General features: G+C 32.7%; 1 protein-coding gene across 6 annotated transcripts in view; it reads left to right on the plus strand.

The window, feature by feature from the left end:
* Nucleotides 1-12250: 12250 nt before the first annotated feature.
* The window catches only part of LOC124368894 (muscle M-line assembly protein unc-89-like), a 28666-nt gene continuing 22542 nt past the window's right edge, over nucleotides 12251-18374 (plus strand). For 2 of the 6 annotated variants that reach the window (XM_046826399.1, XM_046826400.1), the window contains exons 1-5: nucleotides 12256-12709; nucleotides 13334-13492; nucleotides 13965-14141; nucleotides 15415-15543; nucleotides 15997-16152. In XM_046826399.1, coding sequence (XP_046682355.1) covers nucleotides 12555-12709; nucleotides 13334-13492; nucleotides 13965-14141; nucleotides 15415-15543; nucleotides 15997-16152 — 776 coding nt within the window. In that variant the 5' untranslated portion in view covers nucleotides 12256-12554. Of the gene's footprint in view, nucleotides 12710-13333; nucleotides 13493-13964; nucleotides 14142-15414; nucleotides 15544-15996; nucleotides 16153-18374 lie in introns of all 6 variants that reach the window. The other 4 variants (XM_046826396.1, XM_046826398.1, XM_046826401.1 and 1 more) reach the window with 3 other exon arrangements.

Here is an 18374-nt window from a genome sequence, read left to right on the forward strand (position 1 = left end):
AAGATATTGAAAGTAAAGGAATTTTGACTGATTAAGTAATAATGAGATTATTAATACAAGTATACTCCTTTCAGAAGTTTTATTATTTTCAAGGGTGGTTCAAGGGGTTCCACAACTGTTCTGAAAACTCTAACCTTGTAACATGTAGACGACCCAGCATTGAACCTATAGTGTTTATCCCAAAGGTGTTCATGCTTATCCCAGGATGAGTGGGTGGTAATAGTCGCCACAGGCTTATAATTCCTAAATCAATATTTATTTTTATTGAAGTATTTAAAATTTAAAACCTGAAACACGATTTGATGTTTTTATGATGATTGAGATTTTATAACTTTTCACAACACAATAATTAATATAAAACATGTTGTTCCAATTCCAAAATAAACTTTTTTAGTCACCAAAAAATGTTATTTTTTAGTCAATTAAGAGTATGTGTATATATATATATATATATATATATATATATATATATATATATATATATATATAATTTTATATTAATAGCTACTAGTACTTGAAAGTGTGTCATGTCATGAACCAGTCTTAATCTTATTACTGAAGTCAGATATCTCACAATTTTGTTTTGTTAATAGCTAAGAAATTTGGCTAACATTAATTATTACAGTAAAGTTAAGTAAACTTTCATTTACAAGTTTATATTAATATTTATACAGCAGTGAGATAGATCCCAATCCTGTGTAATGGAAACAGCCATTTTCAACCCAGTGGTGCCATCTATATCCTTCCAACCCAATCAAGTGCAAAAGGAAGGTTTTCAAAAAGCTTATTTTGTTTTAGCATAGGAGATTGGATAATATTAATTATTGGAGTATAAATTAAACTAAATTTAACATAATAGTCTTTACAAATATTGATACAACAGTGTGAAAATATATAAACCTTAGTAATAGAGGCAGCCATGTGCTGCCATCTATGTTGGGTTCCTGAAACACAACCATACCAGCCTCTTCATTCAGTTGTTGAGTGCACTGCAAGTTACATCCCTGCACTGCACATAGTTAGGAGGTAAGGTATATAAATACTTCTTACATCTTTTCTTTTCATTTTTGAATGGTTGAAACATTCTAAATTTTAATGATCAGTGAAATAAATCCATTAAAATAATATATTTTAAGTATTTAATAGTTCTCATTTTCAAACCATTATGAAGAAAGATCCATATGATAGAACATTTATGTATACAGTAAAAACTTATTTTTGAGCACCTAGCTTTATAAAAACAATTGCAATTTAATAATTGTTTCTTAATTTGATAGTGAGTAAATCATAATTTGTAAAACAATGGAACAAAGAAATTAATAATACTAGAGTGATGAATTTTCAGACATGTGCTTTTACTGCATTATTCCTAAAATTTTCCATAAAAGAACTTCCTCCCTATATATTTTTACAAGAATAGATTACACTTTTTACATTCTCTGGATTACATTCAAAATTTGTAACAAAACGTTTTCTTGTGAAACATGACTGTCACTGTAACAGATAATACTGCAAACTACTGTTTTTGAGGAATAAGTCCCATTTCATTGACATTGTACTAGGTTTTTATATGTGTTCTACCTTTATAACATTTTTAGATTGAAAGAATGATAATTGTTCATTTCGTATGTACGTTAGAGATAGTTAGTATGTATTAATGTGTGTGCTCTCACCATAATTCTAGTTAAGCAGGGCTGGATTTGCATATGCGCTGAAAGGGCTATAGCCCAGGGTGGCAAATTTTGTGGGGAAGGAGCGGTAAATTGTAGGTGAAAAATTGATATAAACTAAAAAAAATAATTTTCAAAAGAAGTGATAGTATGTACTATAAAAAACTTTTTAAAACAGTGGAAAATATATGAAAACGAACGCTCCTCTAGTATTATTACTGTAATTTAAATAGGCTCTTACTGCAATTTGATAATTATCCTTCTGATGGTTACTGTAGATAGTAACAACCAACAATATATTTTCTCGCACAACTGATGAATCGTGAATCGTCACGACTAAGTATCATCGGCAGCGGAGCTGGCAGCTGTACATCATGGTTACAGTGCAGTCTGCAATGAGCACAGTTGTGAAGAAAACATCTTTGGTCATATTTTATAACAATAAACCGTATATCCTTAATAATCAATATGTTTTCTTTTCAAAGCAACACGGTAAAAAGAATGGTAAGCAAATAGTTATTAAGATGGTGTACTGTGTTAGAATACTAACTATTTTATTAGACCATGTCATACAAATAATATTGTTTTTTCGAAAAGTGTTAGTCTAATATTAATCAATTTACAGGCCGAACTACATAGCTGAAATCGGATTTTGTTTCCTCCAATGTATTTAATTTGTTCAACTATATGTAAGATTCACCTGGATAGGATACAAGAATTTATTTCTTCTTAATAATCAGTAATTCATTAATGATTTCAAAATATTATGTATAATAATTTGTGTGAATAATTAAAAAATGTGTGCAAAATAGTAATTTTTTAAGTATCATATGGATGGCGTGATACAGCGGTCATCAGTTGTTGGGGGAAGGAGACGGCACTATCTGAGGCCTACAGAAGGCGAATTTTTTGTTTGACATATCGTCTCATATTATATTATATTAATAAATGTGACAGATATTGGGAGGTGATACGACAAACATCAGTTGTTGGGGGAAGGTGATGGCACAATCAGGGCCGACAGAAGGCGAATTTTTTGTTTGACATATCGTCTCATGATATATTAATGTAGGTGATAGATTTTTGGAGGTAATATGGCAGTCATCAGTTATTGGGGGAAAGGTAAGGTACTATCGGGGCTGACAGAAGGTGAATTTTTGTGTTTGAAATATCGTCTCATATTATATTATATTAATAAAGACTGCGGTCATCAGTTGTTGGGGAAAGGGAACGGTACTATCAGAGCCGACAGAAGGCGAATTTTTGTGTTTGTGTTTTGTGTCTCATATGATATTTTATTAATAAAGGTAATAGATATTGGGAGGTGATACGACAAACATCAGTTTTTGGGGGAAGGGGACGGCACTATCAGGGTCGATAGAAGGCAAATTTTTGTGTTTGACATATCGTCTCATACGATATTTTATGAAAAAGGTGATAGATTTTGGAGGCTTGACACGACAAACATCAGTTGTTGGCGGAAGGGGACGGCACTATCAGGGCCGATAGAAGGCGAATTTTTGTGTTTGACATTACGTCTCATGTGATATTTTATTAATAAAGGTGATAGATTTTGGAGGCGTAATACGGCGAACATCAGTTGTTGGGAAGGGGACCGTGCTATCGGGGCTGACAGAAGGCGAATTTTTATGTTTGACATATCGTCTCATATATTATATTAATAAAGACTGCGGTTATAAGTTGTTGGGGGAAGGAGACAGCACTATCAGGGCCCGCAGAAGGTGAATTTTTGTTTTTGACATATTGTCTCATAATATATTATATTAATAAAAGTGATAGACTTTGGAGGCGTAATAAGGCGAACATCAGTTGTTGGGGAAGGAGACGGCACTATCGGGGCTGACAGAAGGGGAATGTTTTGTTAAAAATATGACATATTTTTAATAAAGATGATAGATTTTGGAGGCTTAATATGGCGAACATTAGTTGTTGGGGAAGGGGACCGTACTATCGGGGCTGACAGAAGGCGAATTTTTGTGTTTGACATATTGTTTTAACAGTCATATTATTAATAAAGGTGATAGATTTTGGAGGCTTAATACGGCGAACATAAGTTGTTGGGGAAGGGGACGGCACTATCGAGGCCCCCACAAAAGGTTAATTTTTGTGTATGACATATCGTCTCATATGATATTATATTAATAAAGACTGCGGTTATCAGTTGTTGTGGGAAGGGGAACACCACTATCGAGACCCACAGGAAGCAAACTTTTTATTTGACATATCTTCTCATATGATTATTACATTACTAAAGGTAATAAATTTTGGAGGCAAGCTACAGTGAACATCACTTGTTGGGGGAAGGGACCGTACTATCGGGGCTGACAGAAGGCGAATTTTTTGTTTGACATATCGTCTCATATATTATATTAATAAAGACTGCGGTCATCAGTTGTTGGGGGAAGGGGACGGCACTATCGGGGCTGACAGAAGGGGAATTTTTTGTTTGACATATCGTCTCATATAATATTATAATAATAAAGACTGCGGTTATCAGTTGTTGTGGGAAGGGGAACACCACTATCGAGACCCACAGGAAGCAAATTTTTTATTTGACATATCTTCTCATATGATTATTATATTACTAAAGGTAATAAATTTTGGAGGCAAGCTTCGGCGAACATCACTTGTTGGGGGAAGGGGACCGTACTGTCGGGGCTGACAGAAGGCGAATTTTTATGTTTGACATATCGCCTCATATATTATATTAATAAAGACTGCGGTCATCAGTTGTTGGGGGAAAGGTACGGCACTATCGGGGCTGACAGAAGGGGAATTTTTTGTTTGACATATCGTCTCATATAATATTATAATAATAAAGACTGCGGTTATCAGTTGTTGTGGGAAGGGGAACACCACTATCGAGACCCACAGGAAGCAAATTTTTTATTTGACATATCTTCTCATATGATTATTATATTACTAAAGGTAATAAATTTTGGAGGCAAGCTTCGGCGAACATCACTTGTTGGGGGAAGGGGACCGTACTGTCGGGGCTGACAGAAGGCGAATTTTTATGTTTGACATATCGCCTCATATATTATATTAATAAAGACTGCGGTCATCAGTTGTTGGGGGAAAGGTACGGCACTATCGGGGCTGACAGACGGGGAATTATTTGTTTGACATATCATCTCTTATGATATTATATTAATAAAGGTGATCGATTTTAGATCGGTGATATGGCGAACATCAATTGTTGGGGAATGGGACGGCAGAATTGAGTTTTTATGTTTGACATATCGTCTCATATGATATTATATTAATAAAGGTGATAGATATTGGAAGGTGATACGACAAACATCAGATGTTGGGGGAAGAGGAAGTCACTACCGAGGCCCACAAAAGGTGAATTTTTTTGTTTGACATATCGTCTCAAATGATATTATATTAAAAAAGACTGCGGTCATCAGTTGTTGGGGAAAGGGAACTGTAATATCAAAGCCGACAGAAGGCGAATTTTTGTAATTGACACATCGTCTCATATGTTATTTTATTAATAAAGGTGATAGATTTTGGAGGCATGATACAACAAACATCAGTTGTTGGGGGAAGGGGACCGCACTATCGGGGCTGACAGAAGGCGAATTTTTATGTTTGACATATCGTCTCAAATATTATATTAACAAAGACTGCGGTCATCAGTTGGTGGGGGAAGGGGACGGCACTAACGAGGCCCACAATAGGTGAATTTTTGTGTTTGACATATCGTCTCATATGATATTACGTTAATAAAGACTGCAGTTGTCAGTTGTTGTGCTAAGGGGAACACCACTATCGAGACCCACAGAAAGCAAATTTTTTATTTGACATATCCTCTCATATGATTATTATATTAATAAAGTTAATAGATTTTGGAGGCAAGCTACGGCGAACATCACTTGTTGTTGGGAAGGGGACCGTACTATTGGGGCTGACAGAAGGCGAATTTTTATGTTTGACATATCGTCTCATATATTATATTAATAAAGACTGCGGTCATCAGTTGTTGGGGGAAGGGGACGGCACTATCGGGGCTGACAGAAGGGGAATTTTTTGTTTGACATATCGTCTCTTATGATATTATATTAATGAAGGTGATCGATTTTAGAGGGGTGATATGGCGAACATCAGTTGTTGGGGAATGGGACGGGAGAATTTAATTTTTATGTTTGATATATCGTCTCATATGATATTATATTTATAAAGACTGCGCGGTCATCAGTTGTTGCGGTCATCTGGAGACGGCGCTATCAGGGCCTGCAGAAGGTGAATTTTTGTTTTTGACATATTGTCTTATAATATATTATATTAATAAAAGTGATAGATTTTGGAGACGTAATACGGCGAACATCAGTTTTTGGGGAAGTGGACGGCACTATCGGGGCTGACAGAATACGAATTTTTGTGTTTGCCATATTGTTTCATATGATATATTATGAATAAAGGTGATAGATTTTTGGAGGTAATATGGCAGTCATCAGTTGCTGGGGGAAAGGTACGGCACTATCGGGGCTGACAGAAGGGGAATTTTTTGTTTGACATATCGTCTCATATGATATTATATTAATTAAGGTGATCGATTTTAGAGGGGTGATACGGCGAACATCAGTTTTTGGGGAATGGAACGGCAGAATTGAATTTTTATGTTTGACATATTGTCTCATATGTTATTATATTAATAAAGGTGATAGATATTGGAAGGTGATACGACAAACATCAGATGTTGGGGGAAGAGGAAGTCACTACCGAGGCCCACAAAATGTGAACTTTTGTGTTTGACATATCTTCTCATATAATATTATATTAATAAAGATGATAGGTTTCAGGATGTGATAAGGCGGTCATCAGTTTTAGGAGGAGTGGGTGGTGCTATTTGGGTCCATAAGCATGAGATTTTACCTATTGTATCATAGACTCTTATATAAACAAAGGTGATAGGTTTCAGGATGTGATAAGGCGGTCATCAGTTTTAGGAGGAGTGGGTGGTGCTATTTGGGTCCATAAGCATGAGATTTTACCTATTGTTTTACCTTTTGTATCATAGACTCTTATATAAACAAAGGTGATAGGTTTCAAGGGTGTGATAAGGTGGTCATCAGTTGTGGGTGGAGGGGTGGCGCTTTTGTGGTCGACAGGTGGTAGATTTTAGTGTTTTACATAATCTTCTCATTGACTATTACATAAGCAAAGGTGATGTTAAAATACACACTGCTGTCAGATAATGATGGCCAGCTTATTAATATTTCAAGACAGTGGTCATGTTAAAATCCTCCAAGAATCATACTTTCAATATTCTAGAATTTTCTAGCGATATCTTTGGAATCATTGGCCTATTTTTATAGTTTTATTTATTTCTCTAATTGCAAAGTATTTTTATTTGTAATTTCCAGTAACCAAAGATAGAGAATAACTTAACAGTAAACCTTAGTTTAGTTATAGACTAAAAATATAATAAGGAAAATTTAAATTATATTAGTAATGCTGGATGTAAGAAAAAATGTCAGTTACACCTGGTTAATGTTTAATTAAAATTTAGTAATTTTAATAAAAACTTGCACATGAAAAACAAAGTTAATATGATAAAAAAAAACTCTTAATTCAAAATAATCCATAACACATAACACGGAATATTATAAACTCTGTCGTTGTCAAAGTTAAATCAAACTGCAAAAATGTTTGTCTAGAGTAAAATAATTTATTTGTAACTGATCCTAAAAAAATAAATGAAATGTTCAATGATTACTTAATGTAGTTTAATTCTCAATACATAATAAAAATTTCACACACATAATAACTTAACTATGAACCATCCATATAAACTAATAGCGAATAGTTTTGAATGTAAATTAACTAACAGGAAGGATGATGCTAAAAGTATTTTAGCCTAAAAATTACATTCAGCACTGGATATGATGTTATTCCTTTACTAGTAATAAAAAGTGCAATGGAGAATTTAATTTATCCACTTCTACACTTGGTAAGTTCATCATTCTTATCTGGAATCTTTTCTGAAAAGTTAAAGTTGATGAAAATTAATCTCCTTTTAAAAAAGGGTAATAATTTAGATCCAAATAGTTATCATGCAATAGCTCTGATTCCAATAATTTCAAAAAATATATGGCCACTCAATGTCTGATCAATTAATTAATTATTCAGAAATAAAAGAATTACAGAAAGAGCATTGATTATCCGAAACAATAATTGGTGCAGGGGGGTTTTCAGTAATTGACTTCTTGGATAGTCGAACATCACTGTAAAAAATATCTAATATTTTGTTGAGGGTAGTGGAATGGGTGGGAAAGCAAAAAACACGTTTTGGACTGGACCACACAATAACACCTTTTAATATCACACGAAAGTATAAAATATTATGTGAAGGTAACACATAAAGTAGAGATTGCACATACAGTAAATACAATTATTGGTTCAGTAACTTATATATAGTAGAAACAGTACAAAATTTACTTAAAATAAGATAAAATAGGAACAGTAAAAATCAAACCAAAATTAGATACATGTGATAAGATAAAACAGTACAAAATTAACTTAAAAGAAAAAGTTGAGCATTTGTTTGCTTAAGCTTTGACACCCGTTTTTTTTGCCTCTGTCTCTTAGGCGTTTTAAGGACAGCTACTGCACAGCATCACATTCATCTTGTTGTTCCAACCATGCCAGTCTTAAAGCACTGGAAGGCTTCTTCATTGCTCGGACCTTTTTCAACCGAGACGTCATCAACTTGATCATCGTCTTCATCAATGCCATCTTTAGTCTCTTGTACGTGCGCTCTTGTTTGTTTTTAATGTCGCCAGAGGAACTAATCCATGAACGGGGCTGCATGTTCAGTGGCATGGTAATGTGGATGATATAGATCCTATAAATCATACTGCTGTTATATCATGCGATTTGTATTGATACAATGTATTTATCAATCAATATGAACTTTTCAATGATTTTCAACAATATAAACTATGCGAAGGAACAAGTTATAGGCATGCACAAGAGCACACAGTGCCATTTAGGATCTGGCGACAATAAGAAGAAGAAGAAAGATAACTTTTTATTCATAAGCATTGAGAACAGAATATTTGTCACATCATAGAATAGTAAAAAGTCCAAATCGGTTACATTACAAGAGAAGAACATTTAAACAATAGGGCAAAAATTAAAGGTCAAGGATGGTGTAGATTGACTTCTTCACCAGCCAGTCATGTAGTTGTCTTTTCATCGTCTTCGGGTTGCAACTTTCAAGGTCCTCGGGAAGTTTGTTGAAAAGCTTGGCTCCAGCAAATGACGGCTTTTTAGTGAAGAGAGTAGTTCTGTGGGCTGGAAGATGATATGCCTGAGCTCTTCTAGTTTGATAAGCATGTACCTCTTCATTTCTTAACAGATTTTGTTTTGAAGCATAAATAATTACCTCCATTATGTAGATTGAGGTGACTGTAAGGATGTCTAGGTCTTTTAAGGCTTCTCTACAGCTGTCGAGGAGAGAGAGGCCGGCCATAACCCTTATTGCTCGCTTTTGCTTTTACTTTATTTGCTCAAAGAATTAATACCCTCTGGAGATTACCAACTGAGGAACCACCCCATAGGGTGATTCCGTATCGTAGGTGAGATTCAAAAAGGGAAAAATAGGCAATCCTTAAGGCGGATGGTGTGCCAGTTGCTTTAATTCTTCTAAGGGCAAAGATGGCACACCTTAGTTTTGAGCAAAGATTATCTATGTGGCAGTTCCACGACAGACATTGGTCAAGAAACACAACAAGTTGTTTCAGTTCATCCACTCTCTCTAAATCAGGTGGTCCCGATACGTGATCTTTAAGCCTTCCCACTGCAAGGAGCTTGGTTTTAGATGGATTAAACACCAGGTCATTATTTAAACAATACTGCTGTGCTAAGCTAACTGAAATGAAGGTGTTTATCTCTAGTGATTCTACTGATTTATTGCAGGTAACTAGTGCAGTATCATCTGCATACGTGACGGGTTGACTATAGGCTTCAAGTTTTTCAGACAGGTCGCTTGTAAACAATATGAACAATACAGGGCCCAATACTGCTCCTTGTGGGACTCCTCTTGTAATATTTTGTGGTCTTGACTGTAAAACTTCATTAACACCATTCACACACTGCTTTAATTCCACTACTTGCTTTTACCCAGTAAGGTAACTTTCGAACCAGCTAAGAGCTGTTCCTTTTATTCCAAGGGCACTGATTTTAGTAAGAATTAGTCTATAGGACAAGGAGTCAAAAGCTTTACTTAAGTCAAGAAAAATAGTTGTGACAGTGTTCCCAAGGTCAATATTATCTATTATTTTTTCAATGAGTTCAGTAAGAGCAGTGATAGTTGATTTCCTGGGATAAACCCATGTTGTCCTTTCAGTATCAGATCCTTAAGAGCCTTCATAATCATAATATTTGGGATTTGGCTTTCGTTTCGGATGACTGCCTTTCGGACAATCGATGCTCTACTGTACTTGACAATAATCAGCATGGTTTTAAGACGAATAGATTTGTCATAAATAATATTGTATCGATGAAGATGAAAAATAATTGGTGTATTTATGGATTTGCGCTGCGCTTTCAATAGTGTGTGCCGTTTATAGATAAGTTATTTTCTATCGAAATTAATTAGAAAGAATACAGTTGGTACAAATCGTATAAATACCTCAATTAAGTAGCAATAATATTAAAATTAAGTATAGGTCAGCAATAATAGAAATTTCTTCTGGGATTTCTCATGGAGCCATTATTAGGACCATTGTTTTTCTTAATTTAATTAAGAGATACCTCAGAATTAGAAAAATTATGCTTTTATGCTGATGATGCAATTTTGAAAGTTAGTGTATCAACCGCAGATAAGATTGAAATGTGTGTTTTTCTCAGCGTATAAAGTTCAAAACAATATTTCAAAAATAACAAGTTAATATTTAAATGCCCCGAAAAATTGCATTGAGCTGAAAACTAGACATAACAGATATAAAATTAACCCTAATGAACCAAGTCCAGTTCAAAATGGGTAGGATTTAAAATTTGTAGGTCTGACTTTGAATGGTTCACTCATTTGGAACAAACACAACGAACAGGATGATTTAAAAATTAAATACGGGTTTATATACTATAAACAGAATGTCAAATCTCTGTACATTTGATGCTCTCAAATCAATGTATTTCTCACACATCCATTCACATATCATTTTTAGTATTTTTGTATGGATCAACGTCGGTGAAAAATCTAAATTGAATATTTGCTATTCATAAGAAAGCAATACGCTTTCTTCTAAAACTAAATTGTTGTGATTCTGTGAAAAAAATTCCAGAATTACGATTTATGACAGTTTATAGACCATATATTTATGAAACTATACTATCTGTAAAAATTCAAGTAAATTATATTGAATTAAATAGTGATACATCAATATAACAATAGAAATAAAAGTAATATTTCTGTACTTCAACATAGTTTACAATTCTTCTGTAAAACACAAAATATATGGGTGTACAATTGTATAATTTACCACTAAATTATTTAAAGTTAGTAGAAAACTATAAAATACTCAAACTAAAACTTAAAGATCATTTAATAAATTTAACACTTCTCCAATTTACCATCTTCCGTCTCTTAATTTTGTGAAACAAATTGTAATAAAAAATGAGTTAAAATAATTCTTTCTCTCTATTTGTATAAATAAGTGTTGATTTATGTACATAGACTGTTTTCTGTGAGTGATCTATTGTATAGTTTTTAGTTTTCATTAAAACATAATAAGCTAATATATTGTCATGTTCTTGTAATTTTATGTGTTAAGTATGTCAAGTATAATTATGTTAGGGATACTTAATTAACTTATTTTTAATATTATAACACCATTTATGTTCACTGTGTTAAATAATTAAATAAAGATACTTCTGATTCTAAATTCATAGTTTCTTTGTGAAGATTCAAATTAATTATATTCAAAACACTTCTAAAAACAGTTCACATATTGACAAAACTTGATAGGATTATCACAATTACTTGCAGCCATAAGCTATAAGTTTCGTTTCATCCACTATTGTTTAAGTTGATTTGAGTTAAATGCAGTTATTATGTACTCCGGAATCTCTTGCATTCTAAGGAAATGGATGGAGATAGCAAAAAGGGAAAGGTTAAAAATGTAGTTGATCACCTTAAGAAGGAGGTTCCATCGAGTCCCCTCATTGTAGACGTTCAAGAAAGCCCAATCAACATTGAGACTCTAGCAAATCCTCTTCACGTGGACAGTCCTGCAAATCACTGTAAGGGAAACATGTAATTCGCAGCAGGGCTATCATTATAGCTCCTTTACATTATTTTTTAACATTTATTTAAATGTCCTAAACATAACAACGATCTAAGGTCTTGAAGTTGATTTTGAGGGGCCATTGTAGCAAATATCATCTGTGTGCCTATCCTAATGGTAAAATATGAAAGAAATGTTTAAGTGTACGGATGAATACATTATTGTCTTATATTATTTTGCACAGATTTACAGTACATTGCTCCTACCTATTATTTATTATTTATATTGTTTATATGTAAGTGCTCATTAATGGGATGAAGATATGGTGATTAGGAAGATCCAGTTAAGTATAGGGCACTAGTCATTATACACCTCTGTTTGTTTGTTTGTGTACACCTGTTTGTTTTAGTCATTATTTTTCAATATAAAGACAAAGTGTTGCCAAAATATTTCTGGAAAGAAAACCTTAGTTTCTTGGTAGAGAATAATGTTGATTCTATAGAAATGTGTTCTAAAAACAGTTAAAGTATTGAAAAAATATTGATAAAATTATTGCAATTACTTGCTAAATAAGTTGCCTTGTACCTACTATTTTTAATGTAATTTTGAATTAAACGCAGTTATTATGTATTGCAGAATGCCTCCAAAATCTAAGAAAATGAAACAGAAGCGTAAAAGAGGAGAAACAAAATCTGGCATATCACATCCAAAAGCTAGCAGTTACCCTAAAAATGAGGCTTCAAACAAGATCTATAATAAAGGAAGATCCTGCCAATCGCAGTAAGATAAATATATAACTTGTTAATAACAGGGCCATTTTGTTACCTCATTTACTGTAATGTTTAACATTTATTTAAATGTGCTAAACACACTTGTCCTAATTTTAAGATAAGTATAGAGGAAACTTTAAGTGTTTAAGCGAATATATTTGTATTAAATTATGTTACAGAGGTTTGCAGAATGTAGAATTCGCCCTTAATTTTTATTATTTACACGTAAAATTTTAATAATGGAATGAAGATATAATGATTAGGAGAGTGCCAGTTAGATATATGGCACTAGCCCCTGTACTCTTCCCTTTGCCACCACAGGGTTGTTTGTTTAAACAATTATTTTTCACTATAGAGACAAAGGGTTGATAGACTATTTCTGGAAAGAGGACCTTCTTCTTCTTCTATGGAATGGCCTATTTCCATACACTTAAGTCTCAAGGGCCTGAAAAAGAGGACCTTAGTTTCTTGGTCAAGTTTAAATTTAATTCTATTGAAACAACAACTAAAAAAAACAGTTTACATATTGAAAAAAGTTTGATGGAATTATAGCAATTACTTTCTACCATGGGTTACCTTCCATCCACTATTGTTTAAGTTGTTTAGAATTTAATACATTTATTATATATTCCAGAAGTGATGACAATTCTAATACAATAGAGGGATGCAGCCACATGCAAGAGGCAGAGAAGAGATGTGGGGAAACTCCTCAAGAAGGAGATTTACAAAAAAATTGGATTCAAATTGAAAATCCAAGCACTTCCTCCAATGAACTAGAAGTTTCTATCACAGTGTATGTCCTAATTGTAAAATAAGTATGAAAGGCAGTTTTAAGTCATCAAGTGTTCAGTTTAAGAGTTTAAATTTTTGCTTAAATGTGAATGGCGGCTATCTTGAAAATTTAATTGTTTAAGACTAAGTAAAAAACTTATCCAAACTATGTACAAGTTCTGCCATATTACATACATAAATTTTCGAATTATGCTGGTTTTGAATTCTGCAGGTCATGATTGGGAAAAATAAAAAAAATCTGAAAAACCCATTATGAGGGTGATTGCGGTAGGCAGATATGAAAGAATTATTGCAATTACTTGTGGTAACAAGTACTTGCAACTAACAAGAACCAATTACTAATCCTCTAAAAGCAGTTCATATAATGAAAAAAAGATTGATAGAATTATTGCATTTACTCGCTACCTTAAGTTACTTTCTATCAACTATTGTTCAAGTTGTTTGGAATTAAATACAGTTATCATGTATTCCAGAATGTCTGACGGCTCTAAGAAAATGAAAAATTACAAAACTGGAAAGGTAAAGAAGCAATTGAAGAAAATCATCAAAACAATAGCAAAAGAATCATCTGGAAAAGAAGAAGCGAACATTACCCTCCAACTTGGGAATTCAAACGAGTTATGTGAATGTGTAGCAGTTTTCGTTTCTAAGTATGAGAGAAAATTTTAAGTGTTCAACTTAAAATATTTTTATTAAATTTATGTTAAAGGGATTTGCAGAATGGAGCATTCTCCTATTATTTTATATTTTGTACTTGTAAGATTTTACTAATGGGATGAAGATATTGTGATTAGGAGAGTGCCAATTAAATATACAGCACTGGCCCCTTACACTTCCATTTTCCGCCATGTGTTAGTTTTAATAATTATTTTTTATTATGAAGACAAAGGGTTATTAGAATATTTCTAGAAAGAGAACTTGAGTATCTTGGTCAAGTTTTAAGTTAAATCTGTTGAAATTACTTCTAAAAACAGTTCACATGTTGAAAAAAGGATTTATGGAATCATAGCAATTATTTTCTACCATACGTTACTGGTGGCGAGAGAAAAGAAGAGACCTGGCCCGTGCCGGCAGCTGTGTACTAGTGTGTTGCCGCGCGGTAATTTCAGGCTCTTCGCCCCACAGCCAACCCTGCGAATTGTTTATCCTAGCAATGGAGTTATTTGTTTTTAGTAATGCAGCATTCCTGCAGAGTGTGACTCATCTTAGACGCGCCCATTATTTCAGTCTTTTAATTTCAACATTACTAACAGTAAGTTTTTTATGTTATCTTCCAAACATGCTTACCATTGGAGGATTAATTTGTGTTCTCTCGGTTTCATATTCAACAATTTACAACTTTAGCAAAATATAATTATTTTCTTTTGACGTGGTATTTGTAAAGCTGTTGAAGCAAATTTTTTTATCCAATTACAAATGTTCCTATTTTTTTGCGTAAGAGGTTTTTTGTTTACTGTATATTCAATATTGTGTTAGTCAGTAAGGTATCAATGTTAAATTTTATATAGGTACATAAAAGCACTACATTTACATTATACATATATGGACATTAGTAATTGTTATCTTAACAATAAAAAAACCTTCAATTTCAGCAATTCATTCCTTTAATTATTGTTTCTTTACAACCACTGTAAAGCCTAATTATTAGAATTTATTACAAACATAAATTTTGCTCAATTTTAATTGATCAAAACAGTACCGTCATTTAAATTATCTTATAAAACATAACAATTAGACCGCAAATCAATCAAAACAGTGAAACAATAATGGAATTACGAAACAAGGCGCGGCAACATACTAGTAGTAGCGCCTGCAATTTTCAGATAGCCCAGAATCCAGGTCTCTTCTTTTCTCTCGCCATCAGTACCTTCTATCCACTATTGTCGCATTGTTTAGAATCACTAAACTTATTATATTTTCCAGGTTTGATGACAATTATAATACATTGGGAAAGGGGAGCAGCCAAATAGAGGAAAAAATGAAGAAACTTGGGGAAACACCTCAAGATCCAGAATCTTCTAGTCCTGTGCCACATGAGCCGCTTATCACAATGTATGTCCTAATTGTAAAATAAGTATGAGAGTAAATTTTAAGTGTTCAACTTTACATTTTTATATTAAATTTATGTTCCAGAAGTTTGCAGAATGGAGAATTCTCCTGTTATTTTGTGTTATTTAGGTATAACGTTTTACTAATAGGATGAAGATATAGTGATTAGGAGAGTTCCAGGTAGATATACGGCACTGGCCCCTGTACTCTTCCCTTTGCCACCATGTGTTTGTTTAAAAAATTATTTTGCACTCTAGAGACAAAGGGTTGGTAGACTATTTCTGGAAAGAACTTGTGTCTCTTGATCAAGTTTTAAGTTAAATCTGGTGAAATGACTACTAAAAACAGTTTACATATTGAAAAAAGATTTATGGAATGATTGCATTTACTTGCTAATATAATTTACCACTATTGCTCAAGTTATTTTGAATTAAACACAGTTAATATGTATTCCAGAACCTGTTCCAATTGTAAAATGAAGAATGGAAATAACGAAAAGGGAGAGGTGAAGAAGCAATCTGGTAGATCACCTCAAGAAGGAGATTCCAGCAAATCACTTCTTAAAGAGCCTTCTAGCAAGTCTCCTCAACTTGGAGACTTATGCCAAACACAGTGAGAGAAACATTTAACTTGTAGAAGTCCTATTATGGCACCTCACTATACTTTAATTTCTAACATTTATTAATTCGAGACAAAAATGTTTTATTTGACCAAAACCGTTGACCCGGCATTTAAACATATACACTGTTACTGTGAACAAAAAATGAGAAGGTAAAAACACTCCTTATTGTTTGTTTTCTCTTTTCAATTGGACCATTATTTTATTAATAACAAAATGTTGTTTTACACATTTGCTTCCGAGAGGACTAGAGGTGGATGCTGATGACACTTGTAATATCAGAAACTGGTAGCTTATCTTACATTGTGTATTACAGAAAGGCTATTACCAGCATGTAAGATTATCCAACAGTTTTCAGCAAGAGAAAATTCATTTACTAATTGAATAGAATAATTATATTTCAAAATTTAAAAGTTAGCATACAATTTTTAATCACCATAGCTAAAAATAAATCATTATGACATGAATAAGTTAATTGCAATAATGAGATAGCTTTCAGGTTTTTGAGAGGTGTGCAATGGAAGTTATTAGTAGACAATTAGATTTGAGCATTTTTATTAGTAAAAATTGAGGACTGCCGGTGCCAGGAGGCATGGTGGGGCTGATGTGGGACAGCATTAGTAACACATGCTTAAGGGATAGTACTGAATGTAACAGGAAAATTATTTTGATCATTATTTAAATGTGCTAAACACAGTGACAAGTCAACTTCATTTTCTTTGGTAAACCTTGAAATTGACCTTGATTTGCCATAGTTGCATTATTCATCTGTGTACTTGCCCTAATTGTAAAATTAGTATTAGAGGAAAATTTAATTGTTCAAATACGAGTATATATAATTGTTCAAATATGTTTCCTATAATATTACACTAAATATATAGGAAAATGTTAAAAACTTGTTCAACCATTTTCCTTTAAGAGATATCTGAAATTAAAAGTACCAAAAACAAACATTATTGCAAATGACTAGAAAACAATTTTTTGTTTTGCTCTACAATGCATAATAATTAGCTATAATTATTCCTTTTCCAAAGTTTGAATGGCTACCTACTATCTTTACCTTGTGACATTAAAAAATGTGTAAGAATAGACATTTTAAAGAATTTTATAACAGTTTTAAAATACTTTTTGTTTTGGGTTTTTTATTGTAAAATAGTTAAGGTATAATTTTGCCAGAAATTCAAATAAATGCTATCATGAAATATATATATATATTTTTTAATACTGGTTAACGAACTCTATAATGAAGCTATATATAAATGTTGTTTGGATCTATTCACAACTATGGGAATTATGGTATTCATAGTTATTTCTCCAATTTTGTTGTATATGAGTCAAAACTATATGGATGATATCTGAACACGTTTTTACATGAGATATATAAAAACAGGTAAGAACAAAGATGATTTTAGATGGCCTGAAAATTTTAAAACACATTGTTTTTCTCTACGACATATAATGACTGAAATACAACCATTACTTTTTGAAATTTTTATTGGCAGCCATTTTGATATCTTAGGAGATATTAAAAAAGTATGAAGATATAAGTTGCTTATGATGACATAAGAATTTTCAGAAAAAATTTAATTTTGGATGTATATTAAGAAATATCAGAGTTAAAATCGTGCATAAATGCTTTAATCTTCAAATATTTTATTGGTTAAAACTGGTTAATGAACGCATCACGGTATGTGCAAATACCATTTCTGTAAAATTTTAGTTACGATATATGATTACGGCAGTTTTTGTGTTCATAAGCTCACGTTATAATGTATAAGCCCATTCATATGTATATGCATAAATTTGAAGAAGATTGTGACTTTAGATTCTAGATGCTATGACCGGATAAAACACGTCCCTAACATATCCATTATTCCTGTGGTTGCAGTAGTTTAGTTAGTTTGAATGAGATTAGGCTTTAATCCTCTATACTGTGTCAATTTATGGTGGCTACAAGATACTTATTTTCAAAAATTTTCATTCTCGGTCTTCTAAATTTGTCAGTAAATATTACCTGACTCATATTTTAAATATTGTAGATCCAAGTATAAGGGTCAACGACTTAACCAATGTAATATTATTGCTGAATTAAAAATTTAAATCCTTTTGCTAGAGATTTGTTTTATTCACTGTCAAATGTCCTTATCAATAATTAATATTTACACAATGAATGTTGTGGAAAAACTCTTTATTGTGAAAAATACTTGTATATATT

This window comes from Homalodisca vitripennis, chromosome X (assembly GCF_021130785.1).
Source record: "Homalodisca vitripennis isolate AUS2020 chromosome X, UT_GWSS_2.1, whole genome shotgun sequence".
NCBI lineage: Eukaryota > Metazoa > Arthropoda > Insecta > Hemiptera > Cicadellidae > Homalodisca > Homalodisca vitripennis.